The sequence below is a fragment of the Pseudorca crassidens genome, chromosome 19 (genome assembly GCF_039906515.1).
Source record: "Pseudorca crassidens isolate mPseCra1 chromosome 19, mPseCra1.hap1, whole genome shotgun sequence".
In the NCBI taxonomy this organism is placed as follows: Eukaryota; Metazoa; Chordata; class Mammalia; order Artiodactyla; family Delphinidae; genus Pseudorca; species Pseudorca crassidens.
In genome coordinates this window covers 62,109,113-62,126,456 of record NC_090314.1, presented here as the reverse complement: position 1 = coordinate 62,126,456, position 17,344 = coordinate 62,109,113, and the positions used below count along the sequence as shown (strand labels likewise).

Genomic DNA, 17,344 nt, shown 5'->3' with positions numbered 1-17,344 from the left:
GAACATGGGATCTTAAAAATACTTTATTTTCTTCACTCTCTATCTACTCAAAAGCAGCACAGACCATAAATGGCTAAAATAACTCACCCATATCAATGAAACTTAAAAGGTTAAATGTATACTCTCTTAGTAAGGTCAAAAATTTAGCTTTATGATTCATAATACCTGGAGAAAATAGTAATAATATTATGGAAAGAAAGCAATAGCACAGCCTACTTACAGGTCAGACTTTTAACTTTTCCTGAACTCTGAAAAATTCAATATAATCCTAGGTGTCCTTTTGAAATTCTGCAGATTCTTACAGGATGGTTCTCATGTCTGGACCTCTCTTAGCACTGATAAAGGAAGAATGTGCGCTTATTTTCTATGTTCGTTTTTTTAATTCACTATGATGGAAAAGAAAATATTTTAGCTAATAAAAAATTAATTTGTCTTTGTGTTCTGGTTCTCTTCTTTCACCCCTGCCTAATTCCAAACTATCCACATGGATCACTTTGGATAGGTAGTATTGAACAGTTATTTTAAACATAGACTCAACTAATAAGTGAGAATTAAAATAGACTCAATAAATGAGAATTTCTGCATTTTAAAATTATAAAATATCTCCAATACATGCTTAAACTCCTCTACTATTTAGTTATTAGGTAACTAGGCCACCACAGAAAATGTATTTTGGTGCTTTAAAAAATATGCCTAAGGTAAATTTTAAAATTGAGCTAATTAGTTAATTAGTAGAAAAGGTAGCAACCAGTAGTAACGGTCACAAGTAAAACGTTAGTACAAAAGCAATGAATAAGAAATATGCAGATGGAATAAATGAAGTGGAAGGACTTAGAATAGTAAGGTCCTAATGCGTTCAAATGAGTGGAAAGGACCAAAATGTTATCAGTCTATTTCTTTCATGAGGAAAACCATATCATAAAAGCTGAGCACTGAAGTCTGACAACCATTTCCACCTCTCATTAACTACCACTCTGCCCCCTGCCGTTTGCTTTACGAGGCTGTGACACGCTATGGTCAACAGCCTACATCATTCATGCCCTAGCTATTCAGCCGTCCTTCGACCCAGTCCACACAGTGGAGTAGAATTGTTTTCTCCAGATGGTCTCCATCCCTCTTCACAAGCATCCAACAGAGTTCTGATTTGCCACAATAATAAAATATGTCTTCTCCCTTTCTCTTTCATTAAACTAAGCATTTCTGTTCTTATGTCCTTAGGTCGGTGGAAACATTCCTCTAAGATCATAGCTTGCTTATCTCCTGTCTTAAAAGGTTTTTTTTTTATCACCATTGGATAGGACACATGTTCTTACATCTCAGTGTTCTTCTATTTCACCTGCAGTATCTTCATTCTCAAGAAAGGAACCAATGCTTGGAAATGTAATAGCCATAATGGTAAGAAAAGCTCCAGTAGCTAATAGCCACTGAGCGTATATCATGGATCAGACACTCTTCTTAGAGCTTTAAGTGTATTAATTCAGTTAGTCTTCCCAACGACCCCATGAGGTAGGTACTACTATCATTGCCTTTGTACAGGTAGGAAACTGAGGCATAGAAAAGTGATCTGTTTAGCCTGTCACAGAACTAGTAACTGGTAACTAGTAATTAGTAACAAGTCACAGAACTAGTAACTACAGCTGGGAGTCCAACCCAGGCAGTCTGGCTCCAGAGTCTGTGGCCAAACTATGTAGGTATAGCATAGTCAAGTTACACCTACGAACAACTAGAAGAAGATAATGGAAACTGGAATTGATCATAGAAGCAAGGACTAGAGTTGTCAATTTATCTGCTTCTTAGAATACTGTACAGAAAAATATATACTCCAATGGTATATTCTTGGCATTTGACACTTTACTATTTCTACCAAAGTCTTCAGAACGTAAAACTGAGGTCCAAAATTCACATTTACTTGAATGTTTATTGCACCTAATTCTTCACAATATTTACAGCCTAAATCACAACGAACGGTATCCCATCAGCTGAACTGTCTTTAAGTCCTCAATCAGCAACTGTTCAGTTGAATGAAAACGATGTCGATTATAAGTGAGATAACAGAGAAGCTTATATACTTTTCCATCATATATACCTGAAATAATTTATTTAATCTAAAATTGATGACTTTGCTTTTTCTGTGTATTAATTTAGGGTTTGAGGTATAAGTTATAAGTAGATCAAATACACTCCAAATTATCCGATTCCCTTTCATTTTTCTCAGAGTCTGACCATATTTACCAATTCTCATGAAATATTTATATTGTAATATAACATGTGAACATTCTGAATCTTTCTATCTCTTCCAAGCTAAACTGGTTTCAACAGAACACTTGAATTTAAGAAACAGTCATCATATTTGACTCTTCCATTAACATAACTTTTAAAAACAGGTAGGATAGGTATTAATTTACTTACTCAGATTCCCTTCCCAATTTACATGTGAATGGCTGAGAAAAGAGCTAGCAGGAATCCTTAGAATGATTTTTTTTAATGTAATATCTGTTGCTACACTATCAAAAATGGGTATGGAACAGAACACATGAAACACAGAATGAGAAGGACACTTGAATGGCATCATTGGTCAGTAAATTCCGTATTTTCAGACTCATCATTGCCCTTGAAAAATAGTCCATGGCTACTGGTTATAAAAAGACTTGAACCTGAAATAATTAAACAACTTTATAGAGCACAAGCTTTATGTATCTGAGTTGGGAGGTGTATTAATATGTCGGTAACATCCAAATAAGTGTAATCTTGTTTTAATCGTATTTTGGAAACCTCTGCTTCTCTGATACTTAATTTTAAAAATAACAGTGAAAATAGCTAGTAATGGTTTCAGTTTCACCTTGGTATTGCTCCCAGGTCAACATCATATAAATCAGGTCACTGAAAACTGTGACAATGAGGGTTCTCAGTCTGCAAACTAACACAGTGCCTTCAGCTCACCAAACTAAAATCTGAATTGACTTGACTCCTCCAATGTTGAGGAAAAAAGAAACAGGCATTAACAGACACAGGAATACACAGAGCAATGCACTTTACATTTGAGGCGCCTTTTGACTCACTTCCTGTGAGTTATAATTTTTTTTATCCTAGCTTAGTAGTTAGATGTCATAAGCACGTGTAGAAGTGCTCTGCTTCCTTTCCTGATTATACCTGTAACGTCACAAACACACACATATGGATGTACTTCAGTTTCCCTAACTTCAAACTGAGAGGCGCTTTGCTCTGCTACCTCATTAAGGTAAGAACTAAAATTATGATGTAGCATATGCTCTATTTTACACAAAATTAATGAGTCATTAAAAGCTAAGAGACAAGCATTATATTTTTCACAAAGCACTATCTGGGTGTATAAAAAAAAAATCATTGAAATGTCTGTTGAAACCCTACAGAATGAGTTTGCTAGATCACGGGTCTCCTGGAAATACGTTTAAGAAAATTATACACAAAATCTCCTAAATTTTTTTTTGAAGTTTCCACAGCATTCCAAAACTCACTCACAGTGCCAGATGGTGTGACCATACTCCACAGTTTCCTCACGTACAGTAGCATCTGATTTGGCAACATGCCCCCAACACGTTTAATAAATGCATTTTGATGTTTATTTGGATTAAAAAAAAAAACAGCAACAAAAGGAGAAATAAGGCCCTGTGAAGTGGAAACCTCTATCTTTAGCGAGTGAGCAGGTTTTGGGGTTCACTTCAATTCCCTTGTAGGTAAATTACCAGTAGGTAAGGCTGCTGGAAAGGGCTCTAGAATAATTTCCAAAGACTTCCAGCGGCAGTAGACTACTGTCTAATGTATCTCTGCTGTTTCACTCCTTATACTGTAGGAAACAAAGTTACAGACAGGTTTGAGGCATGTAACTCACGCCAGTGCCCAAAATACCATAAAATACCATCAGGTGTTCATTAGAGCCTCAACTAGCTAATTTCTAATATTATACAATTTCATACTACTTATACTTTTCAGTTATGCAATATATTAATTTAAAGAATACATTGAACCCACTGTTTTAGGAGTTTGGCTGACAGATAAAAATGATTAGTCTACCCATCTCAGAAAGAGAGTAAATATGAAAAACTGGTAGTATTTTCCATGATTCTGCCATAGGCTGTTACTAATAAAACAATCCCTTCGGACACTAATCCAAATGGAATAATTTACGAACAAGCTGATTTATTATATTGACTCTAATTATTTCTACATCACTGTAGTTCAGACAGTTTCTTAATTTTCTGTGGACTTCTGAACTTTTTCTATAACTTGCATATATCACCCATCTAAAATATTTCCCAGAATATTTTATAGTTTTTTAAAGCAGTGCAGCAGGTCAGTTTGACCTGAATTATTCAGGCCTGTGACTGAAGCCCAGAACCATCTATTAATATCAATGTAAACAGATCAAGGAGCCTTGAAGGGCACAACACTGCCTTATATCAGTGTTTCTAACTCATCCTCAAATAGTCCAGCATTTACCGAATTTTCAGTGTATCGGCTAAGGTGCAGTGTGTGTGTAAAGGAGATATACTGATTTACTAGGGACTTCGTAAGTCCTGAACTGTGCTTGTCCCATTAATAACGCATACAAAATGAGGCAAAATGTTACCAGACTACACTTAGCCTGAAGAAGGCACATATCTAGGGCATTTATTAAAAGTCACTTAGCTTAAGACAAGACTGGACCGCTTAAAGGAAGGAACTGGGGATCAGAAGACAAGTTTTTACATCTGCAGTCAAGACAGTTTTAAATCACGTTCTTCCACCTTGGCCAAAGGAAGCAACAACATGAGGTGATCAGCATAAACTGAGATGTTGGGACAAGGCATTTCACAGTGTCATTGTAAGGATAAAATGATGTAGAGAGGACGGAAAGAGCCTGTAAACCTTAAAATATTACAAAAATGTTATTAAAATTAGCCTCAGGATTTTAAGCTTCTCAGACCAGGGATCATACTTTGTCCATGTGATCAAAGACAACTTCACGGCAGAGATGACCTTGAACCTTCGAAAGGTAGAATTTGGAAAAACGAAGACTCAGGTGGGGACCAGAGAAAGGTGAAGACAGAGAATAGCACGAGTTAACAAACAGAAAAGGTAACATGTAAACTCATGTCTCCAGTAAGATAAGTAATCCTGTTTTGACCAGACTGTTTAAACAAATGAAGCGTAGAGTAGACGAGACAGAGAGAGAGAGAGAGAGAGAGAGAGAGGGAGAGAGAGACAGAGAGAGAGAGAGAGAAGGCTGAACAGGAATGGTTGCGCCATATTGGGGAGGACAATGGAAGGCCAGCTGAATCTATTTTGGGATTTCTAGAATTTCTGCCAGTAGACATAATTCACTGTGATATTTTGATACAGTAAAAAAAAAATGTACTTAAAGATGCTGTAGGGCTTCCCTGGTGGCGCAGTGGTTAAGAATCCGCCTGCCGATGCAGGGTACACGGGTTTGAGCCCTGGTCCGGGAAGATCCCACATGCCACGGAGCAACTAAGCCCGTGCACCACAACTACTGAGCCTGAGCTCTACAGCCCGTGAGCCACAACTACTGAACCCGTGCACCAGAACTACTGAAGCCCACGCACCTAGAGCCCATGCTTCGCAACAAGAGAAGCCACCGCGGTGAGAAGCCCGTGCACCTCGACGAAGAGTAGCCCCCGCTCGCCACAACTAGAGAAAGCCCACACGCAGCAACGAAGACCCAACACAGTCAAAAATAAATAAACAAAATAAAATAAATTGTTTTAAAAATAAAAAATAAATACATAAATAAAAAGATACTGCATAAGCACAACTCATCACCCAGTCCCCTAAACCAATCCCCCATGTGGGGAGATCCTCAACAGACTTCATTATATATTATACATAACACACTATTTATACCACAATTTTCTAAGATCTAGAAAAGCAGATATTCAGACCTGAACTCTTAGCTTTACCTTTGGTGCCTTCCTTTCCCTTGTTCCTGAGACCTAGTGGACACTGTTGGAAAACATTCATAAATGTCACATGCAGGTGAGTATTGCGACCTGAGCGGCAATGTTTCAAACTGTAATAGGAGTATTTCCTGTCTCACCTCCGAAGTGATGTTGTCATGGTGGTCACTGGCTGTCTTGCTAGAGCAGGGGATCAGGAACCCTTCTAATTCCTGAACAGAAGGACATGTAGCCAATGTGAAAAACAGGATGTATGATCACGACTCTCTTCAAATCATGAATGGTCTTAATCAGACATCTGAGCTGGGTTCACAGATACGAACTGTTAAAACTGGAAGGGGCCTTAGTCTGACCCTCCTTATTTTAGTGGAACGAGAAGAGGTCCAGAAAGGTGAAGTGCTTGCCTTAGAAGACACAGCTAACTTTTCTACTGCCAGGACTCGAATTCACATCTCCTAGATTCTAGATTTCTTACGCCAAAAGTTACACCTTGGGAATTCCCTGGTGGTCCAGTGGTTAGGACTCAAAAGTTACACCTTGGGAATTCCCTGGTGGTCCAGTGGTTAGGACTCAAAAGTTACACCTTGGGAATTCCCTGGTGGTCCAGTGGTTAGGACTCAAAAGTTACACCTTGGGAATTCCCTGGTGGTCCAGTGGTTAGGACTCAAAAGTTACACCTTGGGAATTCCCTGGTGGTCCAGTGGTTAGGACTCCATGCTTTCACCACCAAGGGCCCGGGTTCAATCCCTGGTCGGGGAGCCAAGATCCCAGAAGCCGTGTGGTTTGGCCAAAAAAAAAAAAAAAAAAAAAAAGTTACACCTTACCAAATCTCATTAGCTTTACATGAACTTAAAAAAATAGAGCATAGGTAACTTCTCATGGTACTACTACCCAGCAGGGTTTCTCAAATGCAGTACCAGATGATTTGGACCAGACAACTGTTTGTTGGTGGAGGCTTCCCACGTACTGCAGTACAACTGCCGGCATCCCTCATCTCTACCCACTAGATGCCACAATCACCACCACCCCTTGGTTGTGACAACTAAAACCATCTCCAGACATTGTCAAATGTTCCCTGGGGGTAAAAAGTAACCCTCGGTTGAGACATTCTACCCCCAGCCCCCGCCTTCTCCAGCTCACGTAACCCTCTAGAGCAATTCCTTCAGAGCCAGTCGGACCTAACCTAAGGGCCTCCTTCCCAGCACCTCATACCTCTAACCTGACAGCAAAGGGCCCTTCCCAGGTGTTCCAGTTTCCCCTGCAGGTGTTAACTCTGTCGCTGGCATCTAGTTATTCCAGGTCATCGAGGTGACAGGCCCTCTTCCATCTACTCCTTTCCCTATTTCAGCGTGCATTTGAGTGAGCATTGTATGCTAGATGCTGGGCATGGGGAACACAGAGATTAGTCTCTGATCTCCAGCAGTTCAGTCTCCTGGGGGAGACACATACGAACGTGAACACCTGCCTGCCTTAGGGTGAGTGTTGCGAGACAGCTGTGGGCAGGGTGCTACAGAATTAGGGAATACCCTCGTTCACACTGAAAGTGGCCACAGGGTGATGCACCCCAGGAGGTGGCCGAAAGGAAGGGCCTGCCAAGCAGAGTCTTCAAGGACGAATCCGAAGGAGCCGAGAAGAGAATGGGTAAGGCTTGCCAGGCAGAGGGAGCAGTGTATCTAGAAGCAAGGAGGGAGCAAACCTGGCTTCTGGCTGTAGCATCAACACAGGGTGAGAATGAAGTGGCAGAGTAAGCAGGAAGCAGGTCTTGAGGGGCCAATTATACCAAGCCCGAGAGTCTGGCAGTGACCTCGAAGGGAACTAGAAGCTGGGGGGAGAGTGCAGCAAACTCGCATTTTAGAAAGATGGGAAGTACAGACCCCTTCAAAGATGATGGGTTCGAGGTAGGAGCACAGGTCACCTCAAGATAAACGCCTCATGTGCTGCAGGTTTGGCTTTTGCCACTCCCACCGTGGGAGGGATTCTCTTCCTAGGAGCATTGCCACAAACGGGCAAGAAGAAGAAAGGCTCACGTCTGTACAGAGGTACCACCTCTTCTTCCACCCAGGAATGAGGCGGAGGAAACCTTTTACCACCAAGGCAAGAAGAAGAACTTTTTCTCTGGGAATCTGAGACTTTACAGAGAGGTTGAGTTCCCTGTGGAAATTCAAAGTATGTTTTTCCCAGAAAGAAAAATGAGACATGTTGCAACTTTTAAGTGTATGGTTCAATTTATGGTCAAAGGTGTTTTGCATAGGTGTGGGTGTGTGAGCGCAGATGTGCACTGGCTATTGAACATATCACTGTTTCTATGGGAATATGAATTACAGACTCACTTGCAGGACACAAGCCATTTGCCAGCTGTGAACCGTGCACGCCTGTGCAGAGAAACTACAAGCACAGTGGCGGCAAGATGCACCAGACACGATGTGATTAGAGCTCTTCCATAGATGGGAGTCTAGGGCGATTTAAGAGCAATGCTGCTGAGCACATAAAATGCAAATGGAAATGAGTTCTAGGCGGCTGTTCAGGCCTTGCCTGGGCTGAGTCTCCGAGCAGCTCCAGTAGCTGACCCAGGGCCTGGCGCACAGCAGCTGCTCCATCGATGCTTAGGAAGAGTGACCCGGACGCATTAAAATGGATCTCCGTGCCCACACGTCTCTTGCTTAAATGAGACTTAGAGGAAACAATACTGGTTCGATGAGGCTGAGATCGTGTGTGTATAAGAAAGGGAGGAACAGACAGCACGGATTCGCCCAGAAGGAGGGGGAAACAAAGTGAATTAGCAAGTCTTCCTGTCTGAGCTCATGGAACAGAGATCTCTGCCTTTCTGAGGCAGAAGCTAATATGAACATGAGGTGACCTTGATTAATTCTCATTGATGTCAGCAGAGGGGATCAACTTAAGTAAATGAATGTTAGTTCCATGACCTATTGCATATTTGTTTTAAGAGCTGATTTGCTGATTTGTAGCTGAAACATGGTAGCCTTCTTCCCTCTGATTCATCCATTACTCAGAAGGCCCTGGCTTCTTAGAATTCTTAATAAAATTCCAACAGCGTTCATCAGCAGTCATCCAATACAGCCGAACACTCTTTCAAAGTGCGTCTTTTCACGTTTTGCTACTGACCTGACCTATCTCCAGCCTCTCCCAGTTTCAACTCACCTTGATCGCTGAGGGCAAATTTACCTTCTTAAAACAATGCTTTGATTCAGTTACACCCCTTTTCAAAGCCCTTTCACCATCCTGCAAGTATCTGCTGAATAAAGAAAGTCCAAACCTCTGGCCTGACCCTAAGGCCCTGTACAGCCCCCACTGGTAAATTCCACCCACTCCCACTTCTGCATACAATGCAGCAGGCAGCCTTGCCGGCCCCTGAAGAGGTGCTCTGCAGACTTCTGTGCTTATTCACACCTCAGCAGCCCCACACCCTCAATTCCTCCCTCTGTACCTGAAAAGCACATTTCTGAGTCTGGTCCACTCGATGAAGTAGGAGTCTGAGCTCATTTCAGCCCAGGTCCACTCACTAATGGAATATTCTATGCCTCTCTGCTTCCCTGAGAAGGGGTGACCCTATTCTCCGCCAGGATGGTGTCCAGGTCCTAGCTGTGCGCGATACATGACAAAGGGATGACCCAAGGTCCTAGAAAGGTGCCTGGCACACCCTGGGAGCTCAACAAAAGTCTGTAAATTTTGTTGAATAAATTCAAGTTATTTGATTTTGTTAATTTAAGATGACCACCCACTTTCTCCCTGAGGCCAGGGACTTTCCTCCCACCCAGGTGAGAAAAAAAACATCGAAACATTTTAACTTTGATAAAGTTTGCTTTGACACACCAACAGCGGAACTTTCTCTTTAACCCTTCAAGAAATGAGAACTCCCCATCCCCCCACCTCCACTCCGCCTCAGGACTGAATTGTAACCGACCTGGATCCTTCGCATCTCCTCTGCTGTTACCTCCGCCCAGCCAGGTCACCAGCAAATTCTCCAGGCGAGAAAAAGATTTTTTAAAATGCACGTTTGAGAGGAATAAAACGTCTACAGGCAGGAACCGTCCAACAGGTGCTGCCCTGCAAACACCTGAACCCCGAAACTGACTTTCTGAGCGGGCCGAGTGGTTTTTAGCCAAACTGATATGTTTTTTTGGCTGTTGTTTCAGGGGCTTTTGGAGAAGGTAAATGCCCGCTCCCCTGGGCCTTGCCTTTTTCTCCCATCACTTAGTACCGAGTGCGTCGATGACTTGTTTACCTGGATGCAACCTATGTTGCTCCCAATCACCCCGCTCAGCGACCCGCGCGACCACGTGTCCTTAAATCAGAGCCCCGTAGACTCCGCTCGGGAACTACATTTCCCAGCGGCCCCCGCGCCCTTCGCAGGAAGGACGTCTGCGCACTAAGATACTCAGTTCCAAGTTTGGAGCTTTTAGCTGCCAGCCCTGGCCCATCATGTAGCTGCAGCACAGCCTTCCCTAACGTTGCAACTGGGGGAAAAATCACTTTCCAGTCTGTTTTGCAAGGTGTGCATTTCCATCTGGATTCCCTGAAAGTCCATCTGCTGCCTCGGTCAAGAGAAACTCCACTTGCATGAAGATTGCACGCCTGCAGCTTGCATCTTTGTTGCAAAACTAGCTACAGAAGAGAAGCAAGGCAAAGTCTTTTGTGCTCCCCTCCCCCATCAAAGGAAAGGGGAAAATGTCTCAGTCGAAAGGTAAGAGCCTATTTGCATTACTTGCAAAAATGCAAAGGGTTGTGCATGCATTTATGAATGCATGGATGCAATTTTCGCCTGGCGATTGCATTTTTAAGTTTGAGGTTTTCCACATCTCAGTTGCATTTCCTGTTTAGTATGTGTCTCTCTCTTTTTTTTTTTTTTTTTTTTGCAGACACAGAGAGTTCCTGTAAGGCAGGGCTTGCAGTTCAGCTGTGCATTGACGTTATTTGCATTCTTCTGCTAGGATTACTGAGCTCTTTTTGCCTTTTGCACAGTCAGGAGAGATAGAGCAGGTTGGTAGCGTCTAAATGTGCAATGCTTTATATAATTGTAAAATTCTTTAGTATGCACACATATAATAGGTGATTTTACGTGCAACAGGAATACAAACTTTTAAAAAGTCTGTAGATGAAAATGAAAGGTAAAACTTGAGTTAAACTAGTAGGAAATTAATGTAATCTTATATTCCTTTGGGAATGAATTGTTGGTGCTAGTATTTAGTTAAATTTCCACTGGTATCATTTTGAACATTAAGCAACTTCTGATCTTTAAAGGAAGTAAAGGTGAATAATAGCATTTTAGAAAAAAGCAGACAAGAAGTCTTTCTCTTCCGAGATTTTGCACTTTACACCAATTCCTTATTGGTTCACAGTATTTAGAAGCAGCAATGAGGACATCGAGGTTTTATGTCTTCCCATTTGGGAGATGCTTTGCATCTCGAGGGAAAATACTGGGAGAAAAATTGTACTTTTAAGCATTACGCCAATGTGGGAGGACTGCACTGTTTCATTGACAACCATAATGAAATCTTTTAAGTGTGTAATTGCATATATTTAGTCAGCTGTAATAGGTCAGAAGTTCAGGGTTATGGTTGTTTTCTTTCTTTCTTTCTTTTTTTTTTTGTTCTTAAAAATATTCTTTTTACACAGTTGTATTTTGCAGGCGTAATGTCATGCTGGGGAGGGGATTAAAAATATAAAAACCCTGACATGGCATTAGAGAGCTGAGGGGGTGTTGTCAGGTGGCCCTAGGACTGTAAGTCACTTGTTTCAGAACAAATTGAGCACAGAGAAAGCATATGCCCTGTGAGAATGTATGGAAAGGAGAGGTGAGCTCAGCACAAGGTGAGTTAGGCTACCCAGGGCATTAGGTAAGTAAGATCCAGTGAAATTCAAGTGTCTCATCAGCGTTCTGCTACTTTTGGGAGAGTTGTTGTGTCACTTTTTAGTTCTACCTGATGGGAATCGTACATCTCAGCCCCAGAAGGAAGTAATATATATTCTCAAGAATTCAAAGTAGGGCTCTTCTTTTCTTTGGATATTAGGGGAAAAAATGGAAATCTGAAAAGCTAAGTAAGAGTGCCGAAGTACCTAGGAATTGGCATTATGAGCTGCCAGTGTTCCTTAATATCGGGAAAACCGACAACCTTTTAATTGAGCATAGAAATAATAGCTTAGGAGGGCATTCCAGGCTTTGATGTATGAGAGAGATTGCATCTAGTTACTCTGTATTTGGTGTGCATTCACTCATTCATTCAGGTCAGTTTAATATATGAATAAATATATTATGAGATGTGTGTGTGTGTGTGTGTGTGTGTGTTTGTAGTGCACAGGATTTGGGGATATACAAAAATACTTTATGTGTAGTTGTTTCCTTCAAGGAATTTACCATGTAGTTGGTGAAAGAAAGCACGTATGCAAACCACTGTGATATAAGATAATTGCATAGATAGTGAAGCAAAATGGTGCATTTGGAGTTTAGAGATGGCAGTGATCTCTCTGGGAGATAGGAAGGGGGTGCTCTAGTGATCTTATCTTTGAACCTTAGGGTTTAAACTCAATCAGGTTTCTTTGTGCATTTTGGGGGGCTCACTCCTAAGGCGGCTCCCTCCTAGCAGAAGAAGTTGGGAAACTGAAAAACATATTAGCATGGCACTCTTCCATTATGGGTGCCCCCATAGTAGATCAGGTACTGGTGGTTCTTTACATTAATTCCCATTTACCCAAATAGTTTTCTTAATTGGGTCCCCTTTGGAAGGTGCATCTGTTGTGAACATGGGATTCCTGTCCAAAAGGAAAGTTTTTGATAGAAGGAAGTGTGTGATCATTTCAGAAATGGCAAAGACTTTTGGCCTGGGCTGTAAATGTGGAACTGGCCTAATTCAGCTGCGGTATTCTCAAATGGCCAAGACAGTGTTTTGTTTTTGTTTTTGTTTTTGTTTTTCTGCAGTACCAAACTTCTTTGTAATACTATAACCAAATGAAATGGGAGGAACAGTGAAAGGTGGCTATAACCTCATAGTATTGAAGATTTTAACAACATGTTCAATTCAAGGACCTTTACGAACTTTCTAGATCACTATAATTCCGTTTTACAGACCTCTAATTTAAGGCACAGCAGAGGCAAAAGAATTACAGACTCCCTGGGAGCTGGAAGGACTGGGTTACTTCTTTCCAGCCTTACCAACAGTGAGATTCCGAGAAAGAATTTCTTAAAAAGAAATTTTGTTTTCCACAGTTGTAACTTTAGGTGGTATGCTTTTCAGCTTGTTTATATTAGCTATCTGGGGTTGAGCTGACATTTTTCAAATATTAAAGTGGTAGAATGCCTTTTGAGGAAATCTGAAATGTAAGTTAACAGGAAGGGCACCCAGAAGGTGCAGGAATTCCTGCACTTTACAGGAAGACAGGCTACAGGAAAAATGTGTCATCTACATTACCCGGGAAAGTAAAACTATTGTTATCAGCCATAATGATCTGAGGGAGGGAGGGTTGGGGGAGAGAGGTCTGGCATCCCCCAGTTCACCTGAAAATATACAAAGAGTTTGACTGTGTTACAAATGCACTTCTTCTCACTTCTCCTTCTATTCACCTTTAAAAAATATTAGTTTATCTTGGTTTAGAATAGTAATAGGTACATTGTGTCATGGGAACTGTGTATAAGGCATATAATTCAGAAGCATGTAGGAGAGTGACAGGCAAGGACTTAACCGTACTGTGGGCCCTTTGCTTCTGTAATTCATTCTACCCTGGGAAACGAAATGTGTAAATTTCTCATTCTGTAAATTCCTTTGTTAGGTTGCAGCAGAGGGACTTGTCATGCTTAGCCTGTAATCTGAGCCAGTATGTTTTATAACCTCGCACATCGCAGGACACAAAATCAGAATAGGTACCCTGGGTTTCCTGAGTTTGTTTTGCATCAGTGTGGCATTCATTACTTTACAACCTGCTGCAGGGCAGCTGTAGGGGCTTTCCGGGGGTCTCTTGGTGGTAATTTGATGCTGGAGCAAAGGGCTGAGATTCTCATTCCTTTGTTTTTCACAGATTAGTACCATTATAACTACCTTGCATTATTTTAAAGTCTGAAAGGTCTATAAGGGACGTTTTTAAAACTTAAAAGAAAAAAGTACATAAATAATACTCGTTTATTGTAGAAGCATTTGAAAATGTAGGGAAGATAAATAAGAATCACTAGTTACCGCAGTATACATTTTGGCATATATCCTTTCGGACTTTTTTCTATTCTATATATATGTGAATATGAATAAATCCAAAATGTGTATAAAATTATTTAGTTGCCTTTTGTTTCACTTACCAATAATACTGTGAAATATTCCAAGTTAATATATTTCTACATTAATAATGTCTAATTCTAGTGTATTTATTTAAATAGGACATTAATGTTTATTACCTTTCAATATCATGAATATTGCTATGATAATCATCCCAGTTCATACATTATTACGTATACTGTGGTCTTAGACTAAATTCCAGGACACAGAACTACAAGTTATGGATATCTAATTCTTCCCCATGACCCATTCTTTTCTTCACCTTTTAAAAATAGCTTTTTTATTACTATAAAAACAATATATACTCATTGAAAAAAATTCAAGCTGAAGAGAAATTCATAATAAGAAAATACAAATTACTCCAAGTCACACCACCCACAGCTGCCTACTGTGAACTTTTTAGTGACTCTTTGCGTTCGTACGTGCATATATATATTTGCATGCGTGCTCTTTCACACACTATATATGATATTTTGCAAGTTGCTTCATACTCCATATATCTTCGACATCTTTCTATACTCATGCACATACAGTTTCCTCATTCTTTTTAGCAATTGCTCATTTTAATTTGTAAGAATGTAGCTGTTTCATCAATCTCCAACTGGACTTTCACAGAGTTCCACTTTTTTACAGCTATGAACAAAACTGCAAGGAATACCTTGAACACACACATTTTTGCACATTGGCCCAATTATCTCCTTAGGATGAATGAATTCCTAGAAGTGGAAGTGCTGAGCGAAGGGCAGGCATGGACGTGCTGCCCTCCAGAGTGCCTGCAACGAGTTCTTATTCTCACCAGTAATGTGTGGAAGTGCCCATTCTCTCCCCTTAAGCATCCTGCTAAATATTGCCAAATAACTCTTCAGAAAGGTTATACACACTACTATATAAAAAATAGATCATCAACAAGGACCTACTGTAGAGCACAGGGAACTCTACTCAATATTCTGTGATAACCTAAATGGGAAAAGAATTTGAAAAAGAATGGATATATGTGTATGTGTAACTGATTCACTTTGCTGTACACCTGAAACTAACACAACATTGTAAACCAACTATACTCCAATATAAAATAAAAACTAAAAAAAAATAAAAATAAAAAAAGAAAGGTTATGCTCACTTTCCTTCATCCTGGGTATAATAATTTGAAAAAAATTTTTTGCCAATTTGATGAAAAGTAACAATATTTTACTATTATTTGCATTTCTTAGTGATAAAGAAGTTGAATTTTTCTCTTTTTTTGACATTTGTGTTTCATGTGTTTCTTTTTTTCCTCATAAAATGTATCTTTAAAAATTTAATTTGGGGATCAAATTATTTTCAAAGTTAGGCCAGAACATACCAAGATGGCAGAGCTTAGGTAATCATGGGTTGAAAGTTGGGCTCAGCTTTAATGCATCTAAACAATTTAATTCCCTGGTGAGTTCTCATTTTAATTTTAACCAAAATGTCTTAAGTAAACGTACACTTTATAAACTCATTTTGTTATACTAATTATACCTATCCAGATCTTATGAAAATAATAAGAAAAGTGTAATGATTTGATTTAAATTCCATCTGGAATTTACTAACTTCTGGACATTTCTGCATTTTCAGTTATCTCTACAGGCAAAAGTAGTTTTTCTTTGGTTTCATAAATAATTCTCACATAAGCACCTGGTTGTGTTATGTGCATTGTTGCAGAGTAATTATTATTATTATTTTTTCCTCTTCATGTGTAATGTCTAATCATAAAAAGTGGTTTACTTTACCAGATTTGTTAGAATAATTAAGGCAAGGGTCGACTTTGATGACCTCAGAAATTCTATCAAGTCAATCACACTTCACGTATTCTTAACATAGCCTTCCTTAGTAAACGCGCCCATGTATTTCACGTATTCTTAACATAGCCTTCCTTAGTAAACGCGCCCATGTCTGCATCTTGATATTAAGTAGTAGAATTTAGAGCTTTGAAAGGAGTTTTATAGTGTAATCATCTCATTTTACAAATGAGCAAACTGAAGCTTTGGAAGAAAGTGATTTGCCTGAAGACAGAACCATAGGTGGAACTCACATCTCCTGCTTCTCTGCCCCAATGTTCTTTTCACTAAATCACACACAAACACTAGTAATCCACACTTATAAAACTTTTTTTCCCCAGAATCTTTAGTATATTTCACATTTTTTGTTTTGTTTGTTTTTGTGGGGAGCAGGCTGGTAAGGAAGGCTGACGTACAGTCAGCAGGGGTTCTTCTTCTGTGCCCAAGAAATGGTGATACATCAATCATGGTGGTGGGGTTTCTTACCAATTTTCTGCCAAAGGATATTTTGCGAACGCTCTCATTTTAAGTCCCAATGCCTACACTATACAGCTGCAAGTTTTAACCACTGTAATTGTTGTTTGCCTTTTATGGACGATCTCTGAGAGCCCCTGCTGGGTAGCTCATATTTCTTCTTATACATCTTTGCAACTCTGCCTCTTTGAGCATTGAGCTTATAAATACTAGGTGCTCAATAAATGTCTGACAGTGAAAGTATTTTTCATCCGTGGAGATCTCTGTCATTTTGCCCCACATTTCATAAAAGGTGTGGGGTAGTTAAATCATACTGCAGTTTTCCTGTGCTTCCTTTCTTTGCATTAATATTTCCATTCTATCCTTGCTTGATTATTTGGAAGTTGCAAGAACAGCATAAAAAGCAACTTAACAATGGCTGAAGAAGTGTGATTTCTCCCGCCTAGGCCTTCTAAACAGATCTAAAGGTTGCATGATCCTTGGCTATTAACTCTTTTAAAACTATGCAGAACTAAGGTGGGTTGTCTGAAGGGTCCCGTGCGATAACTTAACAAGTTAAGGACTTAAGGACTGAAGTGAATTCCTCCACCCTGTGCTGGTTTTAGGAGCTGGTTTGTAAGTTGCCTCTGCACTTGAGCCTCTGAAGCGTTGGGAGAGAGAACCTGAAAGTTTTTAACAGCTGGCTGCCCTATGACAAAACAGGGAACTCTGCATGGATAACCCCCCAATGAAACAACTTCCTTCCCGACCACCTACCACTGTCTCTGCCGCCCGCTCCACGCACCCTGCCCTCGGTTCTGTTTCCTACTCTGCTTCCTCAGATGGTCTTCCTTTCCTGAGCTGGTCCATAAGGTTTGGTACA

At 40.3% G+C, this 17,344-nt stretch overlaps 2 protein-coding genes across 6 annotated transcripts in view; one reads left to right on the top strand and one right to left on the bottom strand.

The window, feature by feature from the left end:
- Positions 1-10,257, bottom strand: part of ABCA5 (ATP binding cassette subfamily A member 5) — a 113,548-nt gene extending 103,291 nt beyond the window's left edge. For 2 of the 5 annotated variants that reach the window (XM_067715403.1, XM_067715402.1), the window contains exon 1: positions 10,177-10,254. The gene's annotated coding sequence lies outside the window, so the exon portion shown is untranslated. Of the gene's footprint in view, positions 1-9,855 lie in introns of all 5 variants that reach the window. The other 3 variants (XM_067715398.1, XM_067715397.1, XM_067715401.1) reach the window with 2 other exon arrangements.
- A 69-nt stretch (positions 10,258-10,326) lies between these two features.
- MAP2K6 (mitogen-activated protein kinase kinase 6) overlaps positions 10,327-17,344 on the top strand; it is a 132,295-nt gene continuing 125,277 nt past the window's right edge. Inside the window, exon 1 of the mRNA XM_067715411.1 lies at positions 10,327-10,635. Within this exon, the coding sequence (XP_067571512.1) occupies positions 10,620-10,635 (16 nt within the window). The 5' untranslated portion in view covers positions 10,327-10,619. The remainder of the gene's footprint in view (positions 10,636-17,344) is intronic.